Genomic DNA, 22,354 nt, shown 5'->3' with positions numbered 1-22,354 from the left:
TGTGACTAGGGGGCACCCTCATGGCACTTACCCTGGCAGACCTGGTGAGGTCGTGTAGCTTCTTCCTACATTGCTCGGCTGAGCGAGGGGTCTGCCCCACAGCACTGACGGCAGCCGTCACGCCAGGCCTGGCGTACCGCGCTGGCAGGTTGGCGATGCCCTCTCCGCGGGCGGATGATGCCCCTCCTCTGCTCCACGGCATCGAGCAGCGCATCTACAAAGCGAGGAGCAGCTCTCCTCGGCTCCGGCATCCTGCTCGACAGATTCTGTGGTCGCCCGCGCCTTTTTACGGCGTCGGGCAGCGTCACGTGGGCGTGATCGTGTCGTCGTCGCGTTCCCTCGTCATCACGCACGTAATTGACGCGGCCGCGCTACTAGCCCATTTCCAGGAAGTGAATCCGTCGGGAAATGAAAGTGAATCCGTCGGGAAATGAAGCCTTCGCGACCGTCGTAAAACGCTCCCGATTTTTACGACGGTTTTACGATTTTCCGCGGGTGCGGAGAATTTCGCCCATTGTGTAACTAAGAGTGTACCGCCCAGCTATAGACTGACTTCCAGTAAGGATCCATAGCTGGCCATCAGGATACGTGGCTGGACTGAGTTAAGTTATTTTACATCAGCACCTTAACTCAGCCGAGAATATTGGGATGCAGGACTTCTTCCAGGTGTCCCATATGGGGAATCAGGGTCAGTTCGGAAATTATTGGATTAAGATGTGTTAGATTGAGGGGAGGCGCTTACTGCTTTTTGTGTTAGAACGATGGGCAGCGTTGGGATTTATGGCACTTTGGCTGGACGGCCAGGTCTGGTTGAACATAGAACATATAGTGCAGAAGGAGGCCATTTGGCCCATTGAGCCTGTACCGACCCACTTAATCCCTCACTTGCGCCCTATCCCCGTAACCCAATTACCCTTCCTAACCTTTTTGGTCACTAAGGGCAATTTATCATGGCCAATCCACCTAACCTGCACGTCTTTGGACAGTGGGAGGAAACCGGAGCACCCGGAGGAAACCCACGCAGACGCAGGGAGAACGTGCAGACTCCGCATAGACAGTGACCCAGCGGGGAATCAAACCTGGGACCGTGCGCTGTGAAGTCTCAGTGCTATCCACTTGTGCTACCGTGCTGCCCGATTGATCTTTTGTTGTTTAGAAACGTAACGTTATACTGAGGCTGGGGTATGTGCACTGGTGCTGTCAGTAAAGGCATTACTGAAATATGATTAAAGTGGAATGAGTCTTGGCACAAATCGCTATTGTCAGGAGACAATAAACAATTTCCCAATGACTTCCAGGAAAGGCCGATGGAACGCCCAGGAAAGCCGAGAGCCCTGTTAACAGCAGTTCTCACTGAGTATGTCAGCATTTGGAGAGGGTGGACTAGATTGTGTTGCAAGTGTGAAAGCTAAGTGCACATTAATGTACATCGCTTATTTAGTAATTACTTTGGGGAGTTATATACGAAAGGAGGTAAGATAACAAAGCTGGCTAATGTAACTTTTCCGTATCTGGCTATTATGTAAACAGCCCCCTCCCTGGTCCGTCCCACTCATGTGTTTCTATTTAAGGCTTTAAGAGCAGTCAGTTGCTATTGGTGTTCTCATCCCCCAGACTGCCTCTGGTCTCTTGCTGGCAGAGAGGGACAGGCCCGGCTGTTTATTATTATTAACTGTGTCTCTGTGACGGCTGCTGGCAATCTCTCTGATTGTGTGTGAGATGGAATTGAGAGCTGTGGATATATTTGGCCTTATGCTAGCATCTTGTCGAGGATTAACGTTCCAAGAATCTTGAATTAAATACGAGTCTGAAGATTCAAATGTTACCAGTGCAGCAGAGGGGGGTTGGAAAGAAGATTCTATATGGCCAGATCTTTAAGAATATGCTGTATACTAAGCTTGAGTTCTGATTGGTCCAGGGGTGCTAAAGATTTGGCCTATCGTGTGTGGGATAGTTTGTCGCTCGCAGGGAGCCATGGCTGCGAGTTGGCTGACAGCTTGCTTTTTCCCTACTCCAGGTTCGGAGGCTGTGTCAGAGCCCATGGTTTTGGATCAGTATGTGGTGGTCGCCAACTATGAAAAGCAGGAGAACTCTGAGATCAGCCTAAAGGCAGGAGAAGTGGTGGATGTTATAGAAAAAAGTGAGAGTGGTAAGTAAGAGAAATAAGTTTTAAAAATCTTCCTCTTCTTTCTCTCTCTCTTCCAGTCTTCGTACTGTACATTGCTTCCATCTGTGTCTGCCTTTGGCTCAGTATGAGGAGCTCCCTGTTGCTTTGGGCTCCAGGCCAAGATCTGCCTCTCTCTGTAGGAATGTCTGCAAAGTTCTGTATTAATTAAGAATGTAAAAGTGCTGTAAACACAACTTATATCCCGATACGCTGCACATTAGACTGTGCCCAGCTCTGATAATACACTTTGATGAAATGAAGGTTATTTTATTCCCCTTCAAGCCCCTCTCCTATAAACATGTGGTTACAGTTTGGAATCAATCCATTCTTTTCCTGAAAATTCCTTTTAACATCTTTTTCTTTTTTTCCATTTTGACACCAATGTATCATTGTGGCTCTATATTTGTGCAATAAAGCTAATCTGGATTCCTGCAATATGAGCTGGCCCTGATGTTTCTGTGCTGTTTATTGAAGTGTTTGTATATGTAGAGAACTTGGCTGTTGCCCCAGTGGCTGTATTGCCTGCAGTGTTTGGATAGTGACTGGCACACGCACCGTGTGCTGCATTGTGTCAGTGTGCAAAGAAGTTACTCTGTCAGAATTGGGTTCTGTTTAGGTGATAATACACTGGTATCTGCCAGTTCCCCCTTGTCCTTTACACAAAGCACAGAGAGCGAGGCCAGCTATGACCTGTACTCCATTTCACTTTAGTGATACTGAGCGCTTGAGTTCAGCAATAATTATATGAATTGTGTTGGGAGTTAATATGAAGACTGCACTACAAGTCTTGTGGCAAAATACTCTCTGAATCCATTGATAAAAGTCTTATTGAAGAGGTTTTTGATTTAATAGTTGGAACGCTCTGCCCAAGTGCAGCAATATTTTTTTCCCCATAATCCAATGGGTAACTAGCCAAATCCAACAGTTTCTACAGTAACTGTGTGACCCAGTACAGTGTGTACAGTAACCACGTGATCCATGCAGCGTGTACTGCAACAGGGCTATCCAGCGCATTGCATAGAGTACCTAGGCAAGCCAGTGCAGAATGTACAGTAACTGGGCAATCCAGTGCAGAATGTACAGTAACTGGGCAATCCAGTGCAGAATGTACAGTAACTGGGCAATCCAGTGCAGAATGTACAGTAACTGGGCAATCCAGTGCAGAATGTACAGTAACTGGGCAATCCAGTGCAGAATGTACAGTAACTGGGCAATCCAGTGCAGAATGTACAGTAACCGGGCAATCCAGTGCAGAATGTACAGTAACTGGGCAATCCAGTGCAGAATGTACAGTAACTGGGCAATCCAGTGCAGAATGTACAGTAACTGGGCAATCCAGTGCAGAATGTACAGTAACTGGGCAATCCAGAGCAATGTGTATGGCTGGTGTCGGGTGGCTCAGTTTGCTGGTTCACGATGCGGAGCTGAGATTATTCATGAAGGCCCCTCCTTCTCAACCTTGCCCCTCGCCCAAGGTGTGGTGACCCTCAGGTTAAATCACTGCCAGCCAGCTCGCTCTCTCTCAAAGGGAAGAGCAGCCTTTGGTCCTCGTGAACTATAGCGACTTCCATTTTATTTCATATGGTAACAGGGTGATCCAGTGCAGTGTGTACATTAACAGGGTGATGCAGAGCAGTGTGTACATTAACAGGGTGATGCAGAGCAGTGTGTACATTAACAGGGTGATGCAGAGCAGTGTGTACATTAACAGGGTGATGCAGAGTAGTGTGTACATTAACAGGGTGATCCAGTGCAGTGTGTACATTAACAGGGTGATCCAGTGCAGTGTGTACATTAACAGGGTGATGCAGAGCAGTGTGTACATTAACAGGGTGATCCAGTGCAGTGTGTACATTAACTGGGTGATCCCAGTGCAGTGTGTACATTAACAGGGTGATCAGTGCAGTGTGCACATTAACTGGGTGATCAGTGCAGTGTGCACATTAACTGGGTGATCCAATGCAGTGTGTACATTAACTGGATGATCCAGAGCAGTGTGTACATTAACAGGGTGATCCAGTGCAGTGTGTACATTAATAGGGTGACCCAATGCAGTACATAGATTAACAGAGTGATCCATTGCAGTGTGTACATTAACTGGGTGATCCCAGTGCAGTGTGTACATTAACAGTGTGATCCATTGCAGTGTATACAGTAGCCAGCAATCCAGTTTAGTGTGTATGGCAACAGGTGTACAGTAACCGGAAAATCCAGAGCAACGTGTACAGTTACTGGGCAATACAGTGCAATGTGTTCAGTAACCGAGAATCCAGTTGTGTGTACGGTAACAGGTGATCCAGTGCAGTATGTATAGAGAGGTGTATAATGGGGAACGTGTGGACGTGATATATCTAGACTTCCAGAAGGCATTTGACAAGGTGCCGCATAAAAGATTGATCCAGAAGGTGAGATCACAGAGGGTTCATAGAATCATCGAATTTATAGTGCAGAAGGAGGCCATTCGGCCCTTCAGCCAGTCCAGTGTGTACAGTAATCAGACAATCCAGTGCAGTTTGTACAATAACCAGGCATTCTTGTAAAGTGTGTACTGTAACCAGGGAATCCAGTTCCGTGTGTATGGTAACCGGGAAATCCAGTAAAACGTGTACAGTTACTGGGTAAGCCAGTGCAGAGTATACAGTTACCTGGCTAACCATAATGATGCAGTGCAGTACAAATAATAACTAGGCAGTCCAGTGCTGTGCACATGTTAACAGGGTGGTCCAATGCAGTGTTTATAATAACCAGGCCATCCAGTGCCTTGGTACAGTCACCAGGTATTCCTCTGGAGTGCTTACTGTAACCGGCGATGCAGTGCAGTGTGTTTGGCAACAGGTTTATCCCGTGCATTATCTATAGTAACTGAGCAATTCAACATAGTGTGTGCATTAACAAGGTGATCCAGTGCAGTATGTACAGTAACCAGACAATCCAGTGCACTGTCTATATTAACCAAGTGATGCAGTGCAGTGTATAGTATCTATGTGTTCCAATGCAGTGCATACAATAACCAACAATCCAGTTTAGTGTGTATTGTAACCGGGCAGTCCAGTGCAGCATTTATCGTAATCAGGTGACCCTGTACAGGAACTAGACAACCCAGTGCCCTCTGTATAGTAACAGGGTAATCCAGTGCCCTTAGTATAGTAACAGTGTAATCCAGTGCTGTTAGTATGATAACAGGACAATCCAGTGCTGTGTATAGTAACAGCATAATCCAGTGCTGTTAGTATGACAACAGGACAATCCAGTGCTGTGTGTATAGTAACAGCATAATCCAGTGCTGTTAGTATGACAACAGGACAATCCAATGCTGTGTGTATAGTAACAGCATAATCCAGTGCTGTTAGTATAGTAACAGGGTAATCCAGTGCCCTTTGTATAGTAACAGTGTAATCCAGTGCTGTTAGTATGACAACAGGACAATCCAGTGCCCTTTGTATAGTAACAGGGTAATCCAGTGCTGTTAGTATGACAACAGGACAATCCAGTGCTGTTAGTATGACAACAGGACAATCCAGTGCTGTGTGTAATAGTAACAGCATAATCCAGTGCTGTTAGTATAGTAACAGGATAATCCAGTGCCTTTAGTATAGTAACAGGGTAATCCAGTGCTGTTAGTATGACAACAGGACAATCCAGTGCTGTGTGTAATAGTAACAGCATAATCCAGTGCTGTTAGTATAGTAATAGGGTAATCCAGTGCCCTTAGTATAGTAACAGGGTAATCCAGTGCTGTGTGTATAGTAACAGGATAATCCAGTGCCCTTAGTATAGTAACAGGGTACTCCAGTGCCCTTAGTATAGTAACAGGGTAATCCAGTGCTGTGTGTATAGTAACAGGATAATCCAGTGCCCTTAGTATAGTAACAGGATAATCCAGTGCTGTGTGTATAGTAACAGGGTAATCCAGTGCTGTGTGTATAGTAACAGGATAATCCAGTGCCCTTAGTATAGTAACAGGATAATCCAGTGCCCTTAGTATAGTAACAGGGTAATCCAGTGCTGTGTGTATAGTAACAGGATAATCCAGTGCCCTTAGTATAGTAACAGGATAATCCAGTGCTGTGTGTATAGTAACAGGGTAATCCAGTGCTGTGTGTATAGTAACAGGATAATCCAGTGCCCTTAGTATAGTAACAGGATAATCCAGTGCCCTTAGTATAGTAACAGGATAATCCAGTGCTGTGTGTATAGTAACAGGGTAATCCAGTGCTGTGTGTATAGTAACAGGATAATCCAGTGCCCTTAGTATAGTAACAGGATAATCCAGTGCCCTTAGTATAGTAACAGGATAATCCAGTGCTGTGTGTATAGTAACAGGGTAATCCAGTGCCCTTAGTATAGTAACAGGGTAATCCAGTGCTGTGTGTATAGTAACAGGATAATCCAGTGCCCTTTGTACAGTAACAGGATAATCCAGTGCCCTTAGTATAGTAACAGGATAATCCAGTGCCCTTTGTACAGTAACAGGATAATCCAGTGCTGTGTGTATAGTAACAAGATAATCCAGTGCCCTTTGTACAGTAACAGGATAATCCAGTGCCCTATGTACAGTAACAGGATAATCCAGTGCCCTTTGTACAGTAACAGGATAATCCAGTGCCCTATGTACAGTAACATTATAATCCAGTGCCCTATGTACAGTAACAGGGTAATCCAGTGCCCTATGTACAGTAACATTATAATCCAGTGCCCTATGTACAGTAACAGGATAATCCAGTGCCCTTTGTACAGTAACAGGATAATCCAGTGCCCTTTGTACAGTAACAGGATAAACCAGTGTTTTTAGTATAGTAACTTCAGTGTCAGAATCCTGCCAGAATAACGAAGCTGACAATAATTTCTGGGAAAGTTGTGATGCCGATGGATGGTCAAAGCAAACTGGGAATCATCAAAGAGACAGAAATGACTGACACCAAAAAGGCAGTAAATTCAACATACAAAACAACAGGAAGAAAGAAGATGTTAGTTGCTGCCCAGCCGAACCTCTCACTCTCAGCCTGCCAGCTGGCCTCTGGCTCTGGTTGAATTGCCCCTTCCCACTGGCTGCTGCTCTCCAATTCCCCGAGACACGGTGCAGGAGCTTGCCTGGCCTTTTGCTCACCGGCTCTCGCTCGGGTGGCCGGGCCTCGGCTCTCGAGGGCCGCCTGAGCTCCTGGCTGGCTGCTGCTGAACTGGCTTGATAGTCTCTGTTCTGTTTGGCTGCCTGCTTGCCCTCCTCAGCCCCGGCCTGGAGGTCGAGAGTCGCCCTCTGAGGCCCTCGACGAGCCAGCGCAACCTCCTCGTTTTGATGCTGTCTTTGCAGGCTTGCACCCTGCTGTTAGGTAGACCACCTCACTTTTACTGCAGGCTGCCCACCAGACAGAATTCTGGAAACCTGGCTGCTGTTTTGCACCTTTACTCAATTAAACTTTTGAAATTTCACTCCAATTCAAGAGATCCATGTATGAACTGCTCTGTCTCCACCACCTCTCGGCGTCTGGCAAACTGTTTTCCTGCTCCACACCTGTCAGCCCCATGTCATAGACTCAAGAATAAGACTAACAGTAAATGTAGAGCTTGCATGGTGTTCCCACCACACAAACAGCCCCCCGCCCCCATTGGCCGGGGTCCTGTGCTACACCGCTGCGTTCCGTTGACTGTCCTCCTTTGAGTGCATTGTGAACAGTAACAGGTTATCCAATGTAATATGTAGAGTAAGCAGCAAATCCAGGGCAATGTGTATGTTAACAGGGTGATCCAGTGCAGTGTGTGTAGTAACCAGTCAACCCAGTGCAGTGTGTATATCCCTATAGGCTCACCGGAGTAGATTTTGAGATACATTTTATAAGGTAAGAGTTTTTCGTTTGTTTTCTTCTCACACTGAGGATAGCAAGCTATATTTAATATTGAATAGCTGGATAGATGTAGAAATAATAGGGTTCTTGTTGTGGGAGACCTTAATTTTCCTCATATTGACTGGAAATCCCTTAGGGCTAGGGGTCCGGATGGTGAGGAATTTGTTAAGTGTGTCCACGAAGGTATTTTGGAACAATATGTGGATGGTCCGACTAGAGAAGTGACTATACTGGACCTAGTACTAGGAAACGAGCCCGGCCAAGTCATCAAAGTTGCAGTGGGAGAACATGTGACGAACAGTGACCACAATTCCAAAAGCTTTCGGGTACTCATGTGGGAATCTTTTAAGGAGCAGTTAATGGAAGTGCAAGACAGGCATGTGCCGTGAAAAAGGAAGGACAGGAAAGGCAGGATTCAGGAACCATGGATGACCAGGGAAATTGTGAGTCCAGCCAAAAAGCAAAAAGATGCATACTTGAGGTCCAGGCAACTAAAAACAGATGAAGCATTTGAAGAAAACAAGGAAAGTAGAAAAGAGCTCAAGCAAGGGGTCACAAAATGTCCTTGGCAAACAGGATTAAGGAGAATCCCAAGGCATTTTATGCGTATGTTAGGAACAAGGGGGTAGCTAGAGAAAGATTTGGTCCATTCAAGGACAAAGGAGGGAAATTATGTGCAGAACCAAAGGAAGTAGGTGAGGTCCTGAATTGGTATTTTGCATCGTTATTCACAAAGGAGAGGGACCTGTTGATTGGTGGTGTTTCAGAGGGATGTGTAAACACTTTAGAACAGGTCGTTATTACAAGGGAAGAAGTATTAGGTGTGTTAAAAAACATTAAGGTAGACAAATCCCCAGGGCCAGATGGCATCTATCCCAGATTCCTGAGGGAGACACGAGATGAAATCGCTGGGCCTCTAACAGAAATCTTTGTTTCCTCGTTGGCCACAGGTGAGATCCCAGAGGATTGGCGGATAGCCAATGTTGTCCCGTTATTTAACAAGGGTTACGAGAATAATCTGGGTAATTATAGGCCAGTGAGCTTGACGTCAGTGATAGTGAAATTGTTGGAAAAGATTCTCAGAGATACGATATATGCACATTTGAAAGTGAATGGTCTTATTTGCGACAGACAGCATGGTTTTGAACGAGGGAGGTCATGTCTCAGTAATTTAATTGAGTTTTCTGAGGAGGTACAAAAATGATTGACAAGGGAAAGGTTTTGGATGTTGTCTACATGGACTTTAGTAAATTGATAAGGTCCCTCATGGCAGGCTGGTGCAAAAGATTAGATCACATGGGGTCAGGAGTGAACTAGCTGGATGGATCCAGACCTGGCTTGGCCATAGAAGACAGAGGGTAGCAGCGGAAGGGTGTTTTTCCGAATGGAGATCTGTAACTAGTGGTGTTCCGCAGGGATCAGTACTGGGACCTCTGCTCTTTGTAATATATATAAATGACTTGGAAGAAAATGTAGCGGGTCTGATTAGCAAGTTTGCGGATGATACTAAGGTTGTAGGCGTTGCGGATAGTGATGACGATCGTCAGAGAATACAGCAGAATACACATAGGCTGCAAAATTGGGCGGAGAAATGGCAGATGGAATTTGATCCAGACAAATGTGAGGTGGTGCATTTTGGTAGATCAAATTCAGGTGGGAGCTAGAAAATAAATCAGGAGCATAGACACACAGAAACATCTGGGCAAGCAGGTCCACAGATCCTTAAAAATGGCAGCACAGCTGGAAATGGTTGCCTTCACAGGATGGGGTATCGAGTATAAAAGCTCGCTAGAGAGACGGAGGCTGAGGGGCGACCTGATAGAAGTTTATAAATTTATAGGGGTATAGATAGGGTGGGCAGTTGGAGGCTTTTTCCCAGGGCGGAATTGACAATTACAAGGGGGCACAAGTTCAAGGTGAGGAGGGAATGGTTCAGTGGAGATGTGCGGGGCAAGTGTTTTACACAGAGGGTGATGGAGGCCTGGAATGCACTGCCAAGTGAGGTGGTTGAGGCAGATACGTTAGCGACCTTTAAGACTTATCTGGACAGGCACATGAACAGACAGGATATAGAAGAATACAGGCGGCTGGTCTAGATAGGATACGTGATTGGCGCAGGCTTGGAGGGCCGAAGGGCCTGTTCCTGTGCTGTATTGTTCTTTGTTCTTTTACTGATTTGTCTCATCTGTTTTTTTTTATCACTGATTTGTTTTCCGGGTGAATTTTGCACCAGGAACCAAGCAGTGTGTCCAAAGTGCAATTGAACACTGTTGTAAGTAAAGCAGAGGGACCGAGAGACGTGACGCATTGTTTACCTACACTTCCTGCTATCAGCTTGTTGACAATAATTGAAGAGCATTTCCATGAACACCAATATCTTCTAAAGTTCTCATTGCGAATTGTGAGCTCATCAATGATGGCCTGAGCATCAACATGGATATTGGGAGTCAAATGAATATGAGACATTCTACTTCAGCAACCTCCCCCCATAACGCCCCTAGTGGGCGGGGCGGAGGGGGGGGGTGGGGGGTGGTGGGGGGGTCGTAAACGTAAATAGTTTACGTGTCACTTCAATGCTCGGGAATGTAGAACAATATTAGTTCTCAGCATGGATAGAATTCATTTAGCCCATTGCATTGTGCTGGCTTTTTGTTAGAACACTCTAATCCCAGTGCCACTGATTCAAACCCTCCTTACAACCCTTTACCACCTTCTGCTTTCTTACAGGTTAGAACTGTTCTTGACATTTATTTGGAGAAAGATGGCCTTTGTTTAGCCAAACCACCGAGGTAGTCAATATCATTAATAAATCAGCAGGTGAACTTGCTCCAATTTGTGGTTTCTGGACACTATGACGCACTGCACAAGAAATTTCTCTTTCGGTCCTTCAATTGGATAAATACTTGAAGGGAAGAAATTTGGAGGGTTACGTGGAAAGAACAGGGGAGAGTGACTAATTGGACCGTTCTAACCCAGTCATCTTACTTCAATTGATAAACTATTGGAGTTGGTTATTTGGGAAAGCCACAAGGACGAACTTTACAGTTTTCTTTGAAGAAATAACAGAGAGGAGAAAGGAAATGTAGTGGTTAGAATTGTTACACCCCTTTTCAAAAAAGGAAAGAGGGAGAAATGCGGTAACTGCACGTCAGTCTGACTCGCTTGATCAAGTTATTTGATGAACAGAGTGGGTTGATGAGGGGATTGCAGTTGATGTTGTATCAACAGACTTTCAAAAGGCATTCGGTAAAGCACCACATTTTTGATTTGTTAGAAAAATTGAAGGTCATGGTATTAAAAGTGCAGTGAGGGTATAGAGAGGAAATTGGCTAAAGGACAGGAAACAGAGAGTAATCTTGAGCTGTTTTCAGACTAGTGGGGAAGTACAATAGTTTTACCCAAGGATCATTATTAAAACCACTGGACATCATTTCAAAGTTTGCAGGTGACACAAAACTTGTAAGTGTAGTAAATAGTGAGGAGAGTAGAAATACATGCCAGAGACAGCGCAGAGTACAGTGGACACTGCGGAATAGTGAGGGCAGCTTCAGTGCCAGAAACAGTGAGGCAAGAGTGTGAAGTGTGGGCGAGGACCAGCAAATCACGCACACGTATGTTCTGGGGCTGCGAGAAGTCAGAGATATAGAACCAGTGATTTGGTTTGCACTGGAGTGCTGAGCTTGTGGCATTTGAGTGCTACAGTGAGAGTTTGGTGACTGAGGGAGTGCTGAGCTTGTGGCATTTGAGTGCTACAGTGAGAGTTTGGTGACTGAGGGAGTATAAGGGTTCATTTTTATTTAAAGTCTAGTATTTCTTTTAATTAGTTAATTAACTTAAAAGTTGCTGTTTGGTCTATAAGAAGGTGAATTTTGAATCAGCTTTAAACAAGGTTCTACTTGTACTTACTTGCAGCTGGAGCTTGTTAATTAGTTAATTGGATTAGGCCAGTTTTCAGAGGCTAGAGTCACAGTATAAATAGGAGCTAGTTACAGTGCAGACTTTGTTTGCACTAGAGTGCTGAGCTTGTGGCATTTGAGTGCTGCAGTGAGAGTTTGGTGACTGAGGGAGTGCTGAGCTTGTGGCATTTGAGTGCTACAGTGAGAGTTTGGTGACTGAGGGAGTGCTGAGCTTGTGGCATTTGAGTGCTACAGTGAGAGTTTGGTGACTGAGGGAGTGCTGAGCTTGTGGCATTGGAGTGCTACAGTGAGAGTTTGGTGACTGAGGGAGTGCTGAGCTTGTGGCATTTGAGTGCTACAGTGAGAGTTTGGTGACTGAGGGAGTTAGGTGAGGAGGGAGTAAGGTGCTCCTTACATTTCATTTCCTATATTTATCAAAGAGCGTGAAGGGAGCCAGGAGTTTAGAGTACAGCTGACTGGAAGCAGAGTCGGAGGTCCAGTTGGTCTACGGGGTAGCTAATTCTGTAAAGTAAGAGGGGATGGAGGCTAGGGCAGTTGCATGCTCCTCCTGTAGGATGTGGGTGGTGAGGGATACCACTGGTGTCCCCGCTGACTATACCTGCGGGAAGTGCACCCAACTCCAGCTCCTCAGAGACCGTGTTAAGGAACTGGAGCTGGAGCTGGATGAACTTCGGATCATCCGGGAGGCAGAGGGGGTTATCGAGAAGAGTTACAGGGAGGTAGCCACACCAAAGGTACTGGACAAGAGTAGCTGGGTTACAGTCAGGGGAAAGAAAACTAACAGGCAGACAGTGCAGGGACCCTCATGGCCGTTCCCCTTCAAAACAAGTATACCGTTTTGGATGCTGATGGGGGGGATGACCTACCGGGGGAAGGCCCCAGCGGCCAGGTCTCTGGCACTGAGTCTGGCTCTGGGGCTCAGAAGGGAAGGGGGGAGCATAGAAAAGCAATAGTAATAGGAGATTCAATGGTTAGGGGAATAGATAGGAGATTCTGTGGTCGCGGGCGAGACTCCCGAAAGGTACGTTGCCTCCCGGGTGCCAGGGCCAGGGATGTCTCGGATCGTGTCTTCAGGATCCTAAAGGGGGAGGGTGAGCAGCCAGAAGTCGTGGTGCACATTGGTACCATAAGAACATAAGAACATAAGAACTAGGAGCAGGAGTAGGCCATCTGGCCCCTCGAGCCTGCTCTGCCATTCAATTAGATCATGGCTGATCTTTAGTGGACTCAGCTCCACTTTCCGGCCCGAACACCAAATCCCTTAATCCCTTTATTCTTCAAAAAAAATCTATCTTTACCTTAAAAACATGTAATGAAGGAGCCTCAACTGCTTCACTGGGCAAGGAATTCCATAGATTCACAACCCTTTGGGTGAAGAAGTTCCTCCTAAACTCAGTCCTAAATCTACTTCCCCTTATTTTGAGGCTATGTCCCCTAGTTCTGCTGTCACCCGCCAGTGGAAACAACCTGCCCGCATCTATCCTATCTATTCCCTTCATAATTTTAAATGTTTCTATAAGATCCCCCCTCATCCTTCTAAATTCCAACGAGTACAGTCCCAATCTACTCAACCTCTCCTCATAATTCAACCCCTTCAGCTCTGGGATTAACCTAGTGAATCTCCTCTGCACACTCTCCAGCGCCAGTACGTCCTTTCTCAAGTAAGGAGACCAAAACTGAACACAATACTCCAGGTGTGGCCGCACTAACACCTTATACAATTGCAACATAACCTCCCTAGTCTTAAACTCCATCCCTCTAGCAATGAAGGACAAAATTCCATTTGCCTTCTTAATCACCTGTTGCACTTGTAAACCAACCTTCTGTGACTCATGCACTAGCACACCCAAGTCTCTCTGAACAGCGGCATGCTTTAATATTTTATCGTTTAAATAATAATCCCGTTTTCTGTTATTCCTACCAAAATGGATAACCTCACATTTGTCAACATTGTATTCCATCTGCCAGACCCTAGCCCATTCACTTAACCTATCCAAATCCCTCTGCAGACTTCCAGTATCCTCTGCATTTTTCGCTTTACCACTCATCTTAGTGTCATCTGCAAACTTGGACACATTGCCCTTGGTCCCCAACTCCAAATCATCTATGTAAATTGTGAACAATTGTGGGCCCAACACGGATCCCTGAGGGACACCACTAGCTACTGATTGCCAACCAGAGAAACACCCATTTATCCCAACTCTTTGCTTTCTATTAATTAACCAATCCTCTATCCATGCTACTACTTTACCCTTAATGCCATGCATCTTTATCTTATGCAGCAACCTTTTGTGTGGCACCTTGTCAAAGGCTTTCTGGAAATCCAGATATACCACATCCATCGGCTCCCCGTTATCTACTGCACTGGTAATGTCCTCAAAAAATTCCACTAAATTAGTTAGGCATGACCTGCCCTTTACGAACCCATGCTGCGTCTGCCCAATGGGACAATTTCTATCCAGATGCCTCGCAATTTCTTCCTTGATGATAGATTCCAGCATCTTCCCTACTACCGAAGTTAAGCTCACTGGCCTATAATTTCCTGCTTTCTGCCTACCTCCTTTTTTAAACAGTGGCGTCACGTTTGCTAATTTCCAATCCACCGGGACCACCCCAGAGTCTAGTGAATTTCGGTAAATTATCACTAGTGCATCTCCAATTTCCCTAGCCATCTCTTTTAGCACTCTGGGATGCATTCCATCAGGGCCAGGAGACTTGTCTACCTTTAGCCCCATTTGCTTGCCCATCACTCCCTCCTTAGTGATAACAATCCTCTCAAGGTCCTCACCTGTCATAGCCTCATTTCTATCAGTCGCTGGCATGTTATTTGTGTCTTCCACTGTGAAGACCGACCCAAAAAACCTGTTCAGTTCCTCAGCCATTTCCTCATTTCCCATTATTAAAACTCCCTTCTCATCCTCTAAAGGACCAATATTTACCGTAGCCACTCTTTTTTGTCTTATATATTTGTAAAAACTTTTACTGTCAGTTTTTATATTCTGAGCAAGTTTACTCTCATACTCTATCTTACTCTTCTTTATAGCTTTTTTAGTAGCTTTCTGTTGCCCCCTAAAGATTTCCCAGTCCTCTAATCTCCCAGCAATCTTTGCCACTTTATATGCTTTTTCCTTCAATTTGATACTCTCCCTTATTTCCTTAGATATCCACGGTCGATTTTCCCTCTTTCTTCCGTCCTTCCTTTTTGTTGGTATAAACCTTTGCTGAGCACTGTGAAAAATCGCTTGGAAGGTTCTCCACTGTTCCTCAACTGTTCCACCATAAAGTCTTAGCTCCCAGTCTACCTTAGCTAGTTCTTCTCTCATCTAAAATCTATCCTGGTCCACTCATGTCGACGCTATCACCAAGAAAGCACAACAGCGCCTATACTTCCTCAGGAAACTAAGGAAATTTGGCATGTCCACATTAACCCTTACCAACTTTTACAGATGCACTATAGAGATCATCCTCTCGGGCTGCATCACAGCCTGGTATGGCAACTGCTCGGCCCAGGACCGCAAGGAACTTCAGAGAGTCGTGAATACCGCCCAGTCCATCACACAAACCTGCCTCCCATCCATTGATTCCATCTACACCTCCCGCTGCCGGGGGAAAGCAGGCAGCATAATCAAGGATCCCTCCCACCCGGCTTACTCACTTTTCCAACTTCTTCCATCGGGCAGGAGATTCAGAAGTCTGAGAACACGGACGAACAGACTCAAAAACAGCTTCTTCCCCACTGTCACCAGACTCCTAAATGACCCTTTTATGGACTGTCCTCATTAACACTACACCCTGTCTGCTTCATCCGATGCCAATGCTTATGTAGTTACATTGTATATCTTGTGTTGCCCTATTATGTATTCTCATGTATTTTCTTGAATTCTGTTCAATTCCCTTTTCTTCCCATGTACTGAATGATCTGTTGAGCTGCTTGCAGAAAAATACTATTCACTGTACCTCGGTACACGTGACAATAAACAAATCCAATCCAATCCAATCCCCTTGTAATCTCCTTTGTTTAAACACAAAACACTAGTATTTGATTTTACTTTCTCACCCTCCATCTGTATTTTAAATTCCACCATATTGTGATCGCTCCTTCCGAGAGGATCCCTAACTATGAGATCATGAATCAATCCTGTCTCATTACACAGGATAAGATCTAGGACCGCTTGTTCCCTCGTAGGTTCCATTACATACTGTTCTAGGAAACTATCGCGGATACATTCTATAAACTCTTCCTCAAGGTTGCCTTGACCGACCTGGTTAAACCAATCGACATGTAGATTAAAATCCCCCATGATAACTGCTGTACCATTTCTACATGCATCAGTTATTTCTTTGTTTATTGCCTGCCCCACCATAACGTTACTATTTGGTGGCCGATAGACTACTCCTATCAGTGACTTTTTCGCCTTACTATTCCTGATTTCCACCCAAATGGATTCAACCTTATCCTCCATAGCACCGATGTCATCCCTTACTATTGCCCGGATGTCATCCTTAAATAACAGAGCAACACCACCTCCCTTACCATCCACTCTGTCCTTCCGAATAGTTTGATACCCTCGGATATTTAACTCCCAGTCGTGACCATCCTTTAACCATGTTTCAGTAATGGCCACTAAATCATAATCATTTACGATGATTTGTGCCATCAACTCATTTACTTTATTCCGAATACTACGAGCATTCAGGTAAAGTACACTTATGTTGGTTTTTTTACCTCTGTTTTGAATCTTAACATCTCCAGTTTTATTCCTTTTGTTATTACTGGGCCTATTCACTGAGCTCCCCTCAGTCACTGTACCTTGTACTGTCGCCCTTTTAGATTTTTGACTATGTCTTCTCTGCCTTGCACTTTTCCCCTTACTTCCTTTTGCTTCTGTCCCTGTTTTACTACCTTCCAACTTCCTGCATCGGTTCCCACCAACGACGTAGGTAGGAAAAATGGTGTGGAGGTAATAAACAAGTTTAGGGAGTTAGGCTGGATGTTAAAGGCCAGGAGAGACAGAGTTGTCATCTCTGGTTTGTTGCCGGTGCCACGTGTTAGCGAGGCTAGGAATAGGGAGAGAGTGCATTTGAACACGTGGCTGCAGGAATGGTGTAGGAGGGAGGGCTTCAGGTATTTGGATAATTGGAGCGCATTCTGGGGGAGGTGGGACCTGTACAAGCAGGACGGGTTGCATCTGAACCAGAGGGGCACCAATATCCTGGGGGGGAGGTTTTCTAGTACTCTTCGGGAGGGTTTAAACTCATTTGGCAGGGGAATGGGAACCGGATTTGTAGTCCAGCAACTAAGGAAGCCGATATTCAGGACGCCAAAGCACGTAGTGATGCAGTGGGGAAGGTAACACTGACAAAGGAGAATACTTGCAGGCAAGGAGATGGGTTGAAGTGTGTATACTTTAATGCAAGAAGCATCAGGAATAAGGTGGGTGAACTTAAGGCATGGATCGGTACTTGGGACTACGATGTGGTGGCCATCACGGAAACTTGGATAGAAGAGGGGCAGAAATGGTTGTTGGAGGTCCCTGGTTATAGATGTTTCAACAAGATTAGGGAGGATGGTAAAAGAGGTGGGGGGGGTGGCATTGTTAATTAGAGATAGTATAACAGCTGCAGAAAGGCAGTTCGAGGGGTATCTGCCTACTGAGGTAATATGGGTTGAAGTCAGAAATAGGAAAGGAGCAGTCACCTTGTTGGGAGTTTTCTATAGGCCCCCCAATAGCAGCAGAGATGTGGAGGAACAGATTGGGAAACATATTTTTGAAAGGTGCAGAAGTCACAGGGTAGTAGTGACTTCAACTTCCCAAACATTGAGTGGAAACTCTTCAGATCAAATAGTTTGGATGGGGTAGTGTTTGTGCAGTGTGTCCAGGAAGCTTTTCTAACACAGTATGTAGATTGTCCGACCAGAGGGGAGGCCATATTGGATTTAGTACTTGGTAATGAACCAGGGCAGGTGATAGATTTGTTAGTGGGGGAGCATTTTGGAGGTAGTGACCACAATTCTGTGACTTTCACTTTTGTTATGGAGAGGGATAGGTGCGTGCAACAGGGCAAGGTTTATAATTGGGGGAAGGGTAAATACAATGCTGTCAGACAAGAATTGAAGTGCAGAAGTTGGGAACATCGGCTGTCAGGGAAGGACACAAGTGAAATGTGGAACTTGTTCAAGGAACAGGTACTGCGGGCGCAATTCTCCGCTCTCACGAAAATTCGGAGAATAGCCAGCGGCGTAAATTTTTACGGACCCGCTGGTCCGACGCCCTCACGCTATTCTCCCCCCCCCCCACGCCCGCCTCCCGACACGAATCGCTGCCCGCCGTTTTTTTTACGGCGAGCAGCGATTCTCTCCTGGCCGATGGGCCGATTTCCAAGGCCTTTACGGCTGTTTTTACAAGCGTAAAACACACCTGCTCTGACCGTTCGTAAAAACGGCCGTAAAGTCCCGTTCTCGGGAACCATGGCACCGATTGGCACGGCCGTGGTGCCATGGGCCCGCGATCGGTGGGCACCGATCGCGGGCAGCGGGTACTTACCTCCAGCACTCTTTCTCCCTCCACCGCCCCGATGGATCCATCCGCGGGGCATAACGGCCCGCGCATGCGCGGGTTTCACGCACAAGCGCGATGACGTCATCCGCGCATACGCGGGTTGGAGTCGTCCAATCCGCGCATGCGCGGCTGACGTCATCTGACGCGTCAGCCGTCGCTAACTCTGGCTAGCGGGCTTAACGAAATTCGTTAAGCCCGCGATGCCGGAGTTCACGGCCGCGCGATACTAGCCCCGACCGGGGAGATGAATCGGTTCCCGGTCGGGGGGGCGGAGGCTGGCGTCAAACGCGCCCGTTTTTGACGCCAGCGTCCCGAGTTTTCGTAACTCGGGAGAATCGCGCCCTGCGTGTTTTTGATATGTATGTCCCTGTCAGGCAGGGAAGAGATGGTCGAGTGAGGGAACCATGGTTGACAAGAGAGGTTGAATGTCTTGTTAAGAGGAAGAAGGAGACTTATGTAAGGCTGAAGAAACAAGGTTCAGACAGGGCGCTGGAGGGATACAAGATAGCCAGGAGGGAACTGAAGAAAGGGATTAGGAGAACTAAGAGAGGGCATGAAAAATCTTTGGCGGGTAGGATCAAGGAAAACCCCAAGGCCTTTTACACATATGTGAGAAATATGAGAATGACTAGAGCGAGGGTAGGTCCGATTAAGGACAGTAACGGGAGATTGTGTATTGAGTCTGAAGAGATAGGAGAGGTCTTGAACAAGTATTTTTCTTCAGTATTTACAAACGAGAGGGGCCATATTGTTGGAGCGGACAGTGTGAAACAGACTGATAAGCTCGAGGAGATACTTGTCAGGAAGGAAGATGTGTTGTGCGTTTTGAAAAACTTGAGGATAGACAAGTCCCCCGGGCCTGACGGGATATATCCAAGGATTCTATGGGAAGCAAGAAATGAAATTGCAGAGCCGTTGGCAATGATCTTTTCGTCCTCGCTGTCAACAGGGGTGGTACCAGAGGATTGGAGAGTGGCGAATGTCGTGCCCCTGTTCAAAAAAGGGAATCGGGATAACCCTGGGAATTACAGGCCAGTTAGTCTTACTTCGGTGGTAGGCAAAGTAATGGAAAGGGTACTGAGGGATAGGATTTCTGAGCATCTGGAAAGGCACTGCTTGATTAGGGATAGTCAGCACGGATTTGTGAGGGGTAGGTCTTGCCTTACAAGTCTTATTGACTTTTTTGAGGAGGTGACCAAGCATGTGGATGAAGGTAAAGCAGTGGATGTAGTGTACATGGATTTTAGTAAGGCATTTGATAAGGTTCCCCATTGTAGGCTTGTGCAGAAAGTAAGGAGGCATGGGATAGTGGGAAATTTGGCCAGTTGGATAACAAACTGGCTAACCGATAGAAGACAGAGAGTGGTGGTGGATGGCAAATATTCAGCCTGGAGCCCAGCTATCAGTGGCGTACCGCAGGGATCAGTTCTGGGTCCTCTGCTGTTTGTGATTTTCATTAACGACTTGGATGAGGGAGTTGAAGGGTAGGTCAGTAAATTTGCAGATGATACGAAGATTGGTGGAGTTGTGGATAGTGAGGAGGGCTGTTGTCGGCTTCAAAGAGACATAGATAGGATGCAGAGCTGGGCTGAGAAGTGGCAGATGGAGTTTAACCCTGACAAGTGTGAGGTTCATTTTGGAAGGACAAATATGAATGCGGAATACAGGGTTAACGGTAGGGTTCTTGGCAATGTGGAGGAGCAGAGAGATCTTGGGGTCTATGTTCATAGATTTTTGAAAGTTGCCACTCAAGTGGATAGAGCTGTGAAGAGGCCTATGGTGTGCTAGCGTTCATTAGCAGAGGGATTGAATTTAAGAGCCGTGAGGTAATGATGCAGCTGTACAAAACCTTGGTCAGGCCACATTTGGAGTACTGTGTGCAGTTCTGGTCGCCTCATTTTAGGAAGGATGTGGAAGCTTTGGAAAAGGTGCAAAGGAGATTTACCAGGATGTTGCCTGGAATGGAGAGTACGTTTTACGAGGAAAGGTTGAGGGTGCTAGGCCTTTTCTCATTAGAACGGAGAAGGATGAGGGGCGACTTGATAGAGGTTTATAAGATGATCAGGGGAATAGATAGTGTAGACAGTCAGAGACTTTTTCCCCGAGTGGAACACACCATTACAAGGGGACATAAATTTAAGATAAATGGTGGAAGATATAGGGGGGATGTCAGAGGTAGGTTCTTTACCCAGAGAGTAGTGGGGGCATGGAATGCACTGCCTGTGGAAGTAGTTGAGTCGGAAACGTTAGGGACCTTCAAGCAGCTATTGGATAGGTACATGGATTAGGGTAGAATAATGGAGTGTAGGTTAACTTCTTCTTAAGGGCAGCACGGTAGCATTGTGGGTAGCACAATTGCTTCACAGCTCCAGGGTCCCAAGTTCGATTTCGACTTGGGTCACTGTCTGTGTGGAGTCTGCACATCCTCCCCGTGTGTGCGTGGGTTTCCTCCGGGTGCTCCGGTTTCCTCCCACAGTCCAAAGATGTGCAGGTTGGGTGGATTGGCCATGAAAAATTGCCCTTAGTGTCCAAAATTCTATGATTAACCTGGGACAAAAGTTCGGCGCAACATCGTGGGCCGAAGGGCCTGTTCTGTGCTGCATTTTCTATCTCTATCTATGTACTGGGAGGGCGTATTCGGGACGGTATCGAAGATTGTGGGGCTAGAGGTCGGGCCGGACCCAATGGTGGCGATCTTTGGGGCATTGGAAATGCCAGAGCTGATGGAGGGAACGGCGGCTGATGTTGTGGCCTTCGCCTCTCATATTGCCCGTGAAGGATTCTGTTGGATTAGCGATTGACAATGCCACCGAGGGTGGGGACCTGGCAGGGGGAAATGTATCAATTCCTCCAACTGGAAAATATCAAGTTTTTTTCATAGATTTTACAGTGCAGAAGGAGGCCATTCGGCCCATCGAGTCTGCACCGGCTCTTGCAAAGAGCACCCTACCCAAGGTCAACACCTCCACCCTATCCCCTTAACCCAGTAACCCCACCCAACACTAAGGGCAATTTTGGATACTAAGGGCAATTTATCAAGGCCAATCCACCTAAGTTTGAGTTGAGGGGATCAGCGGAGGGCTTTCAGACACGGTGGGGACTGTTCATGACCATATTTGAGGATTATTTTGTCGCTGGAGGAGTAGGGGAGGGGGTGAAAATGGGAAATGCAAACTGTGAACTGTAGGGTGTTGATAATGTGTTTTGATTCATGTCTTTGTACTTTTGAATATGTTTGGAAAAAAATACATTAAAAAAAGAAACAGTGAGGAGAGAAGTGGACACGGCGGGTTACAGAGTGGGAACCGTGAGGAGAGTAGAGGACACGGCGGATTAAAGAGTGGGAACCGTGAGGAGAGTAGAGGACACGGCGGATTAAAGAGTGGGAACCGTGAGGAGAGTAGAGGACACGGCGGATTAAAGAGTGGGAACCGTGAGGAGAGTAGAGGACACGGCGGATTAAAGAGTGGGAACCGTGAGGAGAGTAGAGGACACGGCGGATTAAAGAGTGGGAACCGTGAGGAGAGTAGAGGACACGGCGGATTAAAGAGTGGGAACCGTGAGGAGAGTAGAGGACACGGCGGGTTACAGAGTGGGAACAGTGAGGAGAGAAGTGGACACGGCGGGTTACAGAGTGGGAACGGTGAGGAGAGTGGGAACCGTGAGGAGAGTGGGAACAGTGAGGAGAGAAGTGGACACGGCGGGTTACAGAGTGGGAACGGTGAGGAGAGTGGGAACCGTGAGGAGAGTGGGAACAGTGAGGAGAGAAGTGGACACGGCGGGTTACAGAGTGGGAACAGTGAGGAGAGTGGGAACGGTGAGGAGAGTAGAGGACACGGCGGGTTACAGAGTGGGAACGGTGAGGAGAGT

General features: G+C 46.5%; 1 protein-coding gene across 3 annotated transcripts in view; it reads left to right on the top strand.

The window, feature by feature from the left end:
- sh3pxd2aa (SH3 and PX domains 2Aa) overlaps window positions 1–22,354 on the top strand; it is a 367,257-nt gene that overhangs the window by 223,585 nt on the left and 121,318 nt on the right. For all 3 annotated transcript variants that reach the window (XM_038822069.1, XM_038822070.1, XM_038822068.1), the window contains exon 7: window positions 2,018–2,149. In XM_038822069.1, coding sequence (XP_038677997.1) covers window positions 2,018–2,149 — 132 coding nt within the window. The remainder of the gene's footprint in view (window positions 1–2,017; window positions 2,150–22,354) is intronic.

This window comes from Scyliorhinus canicula, chromosome 16 (genome assembly GCF_902713615.1).
Source record: "Scyliorhinus canicula chromosome 16, sScyCan1.1, whole genome shotgun sequence".
Lineage (NCBI taxonomy): Eukaryota > Metazoa > Chordata > Chondrichthyes > Carcharhiniformes > Scyliorhinidae > Scyliorhinus > Scyliorhinus canicula.
This window is presented reverse-complemented; position numbering and strand designations above follow the sequence as displayed.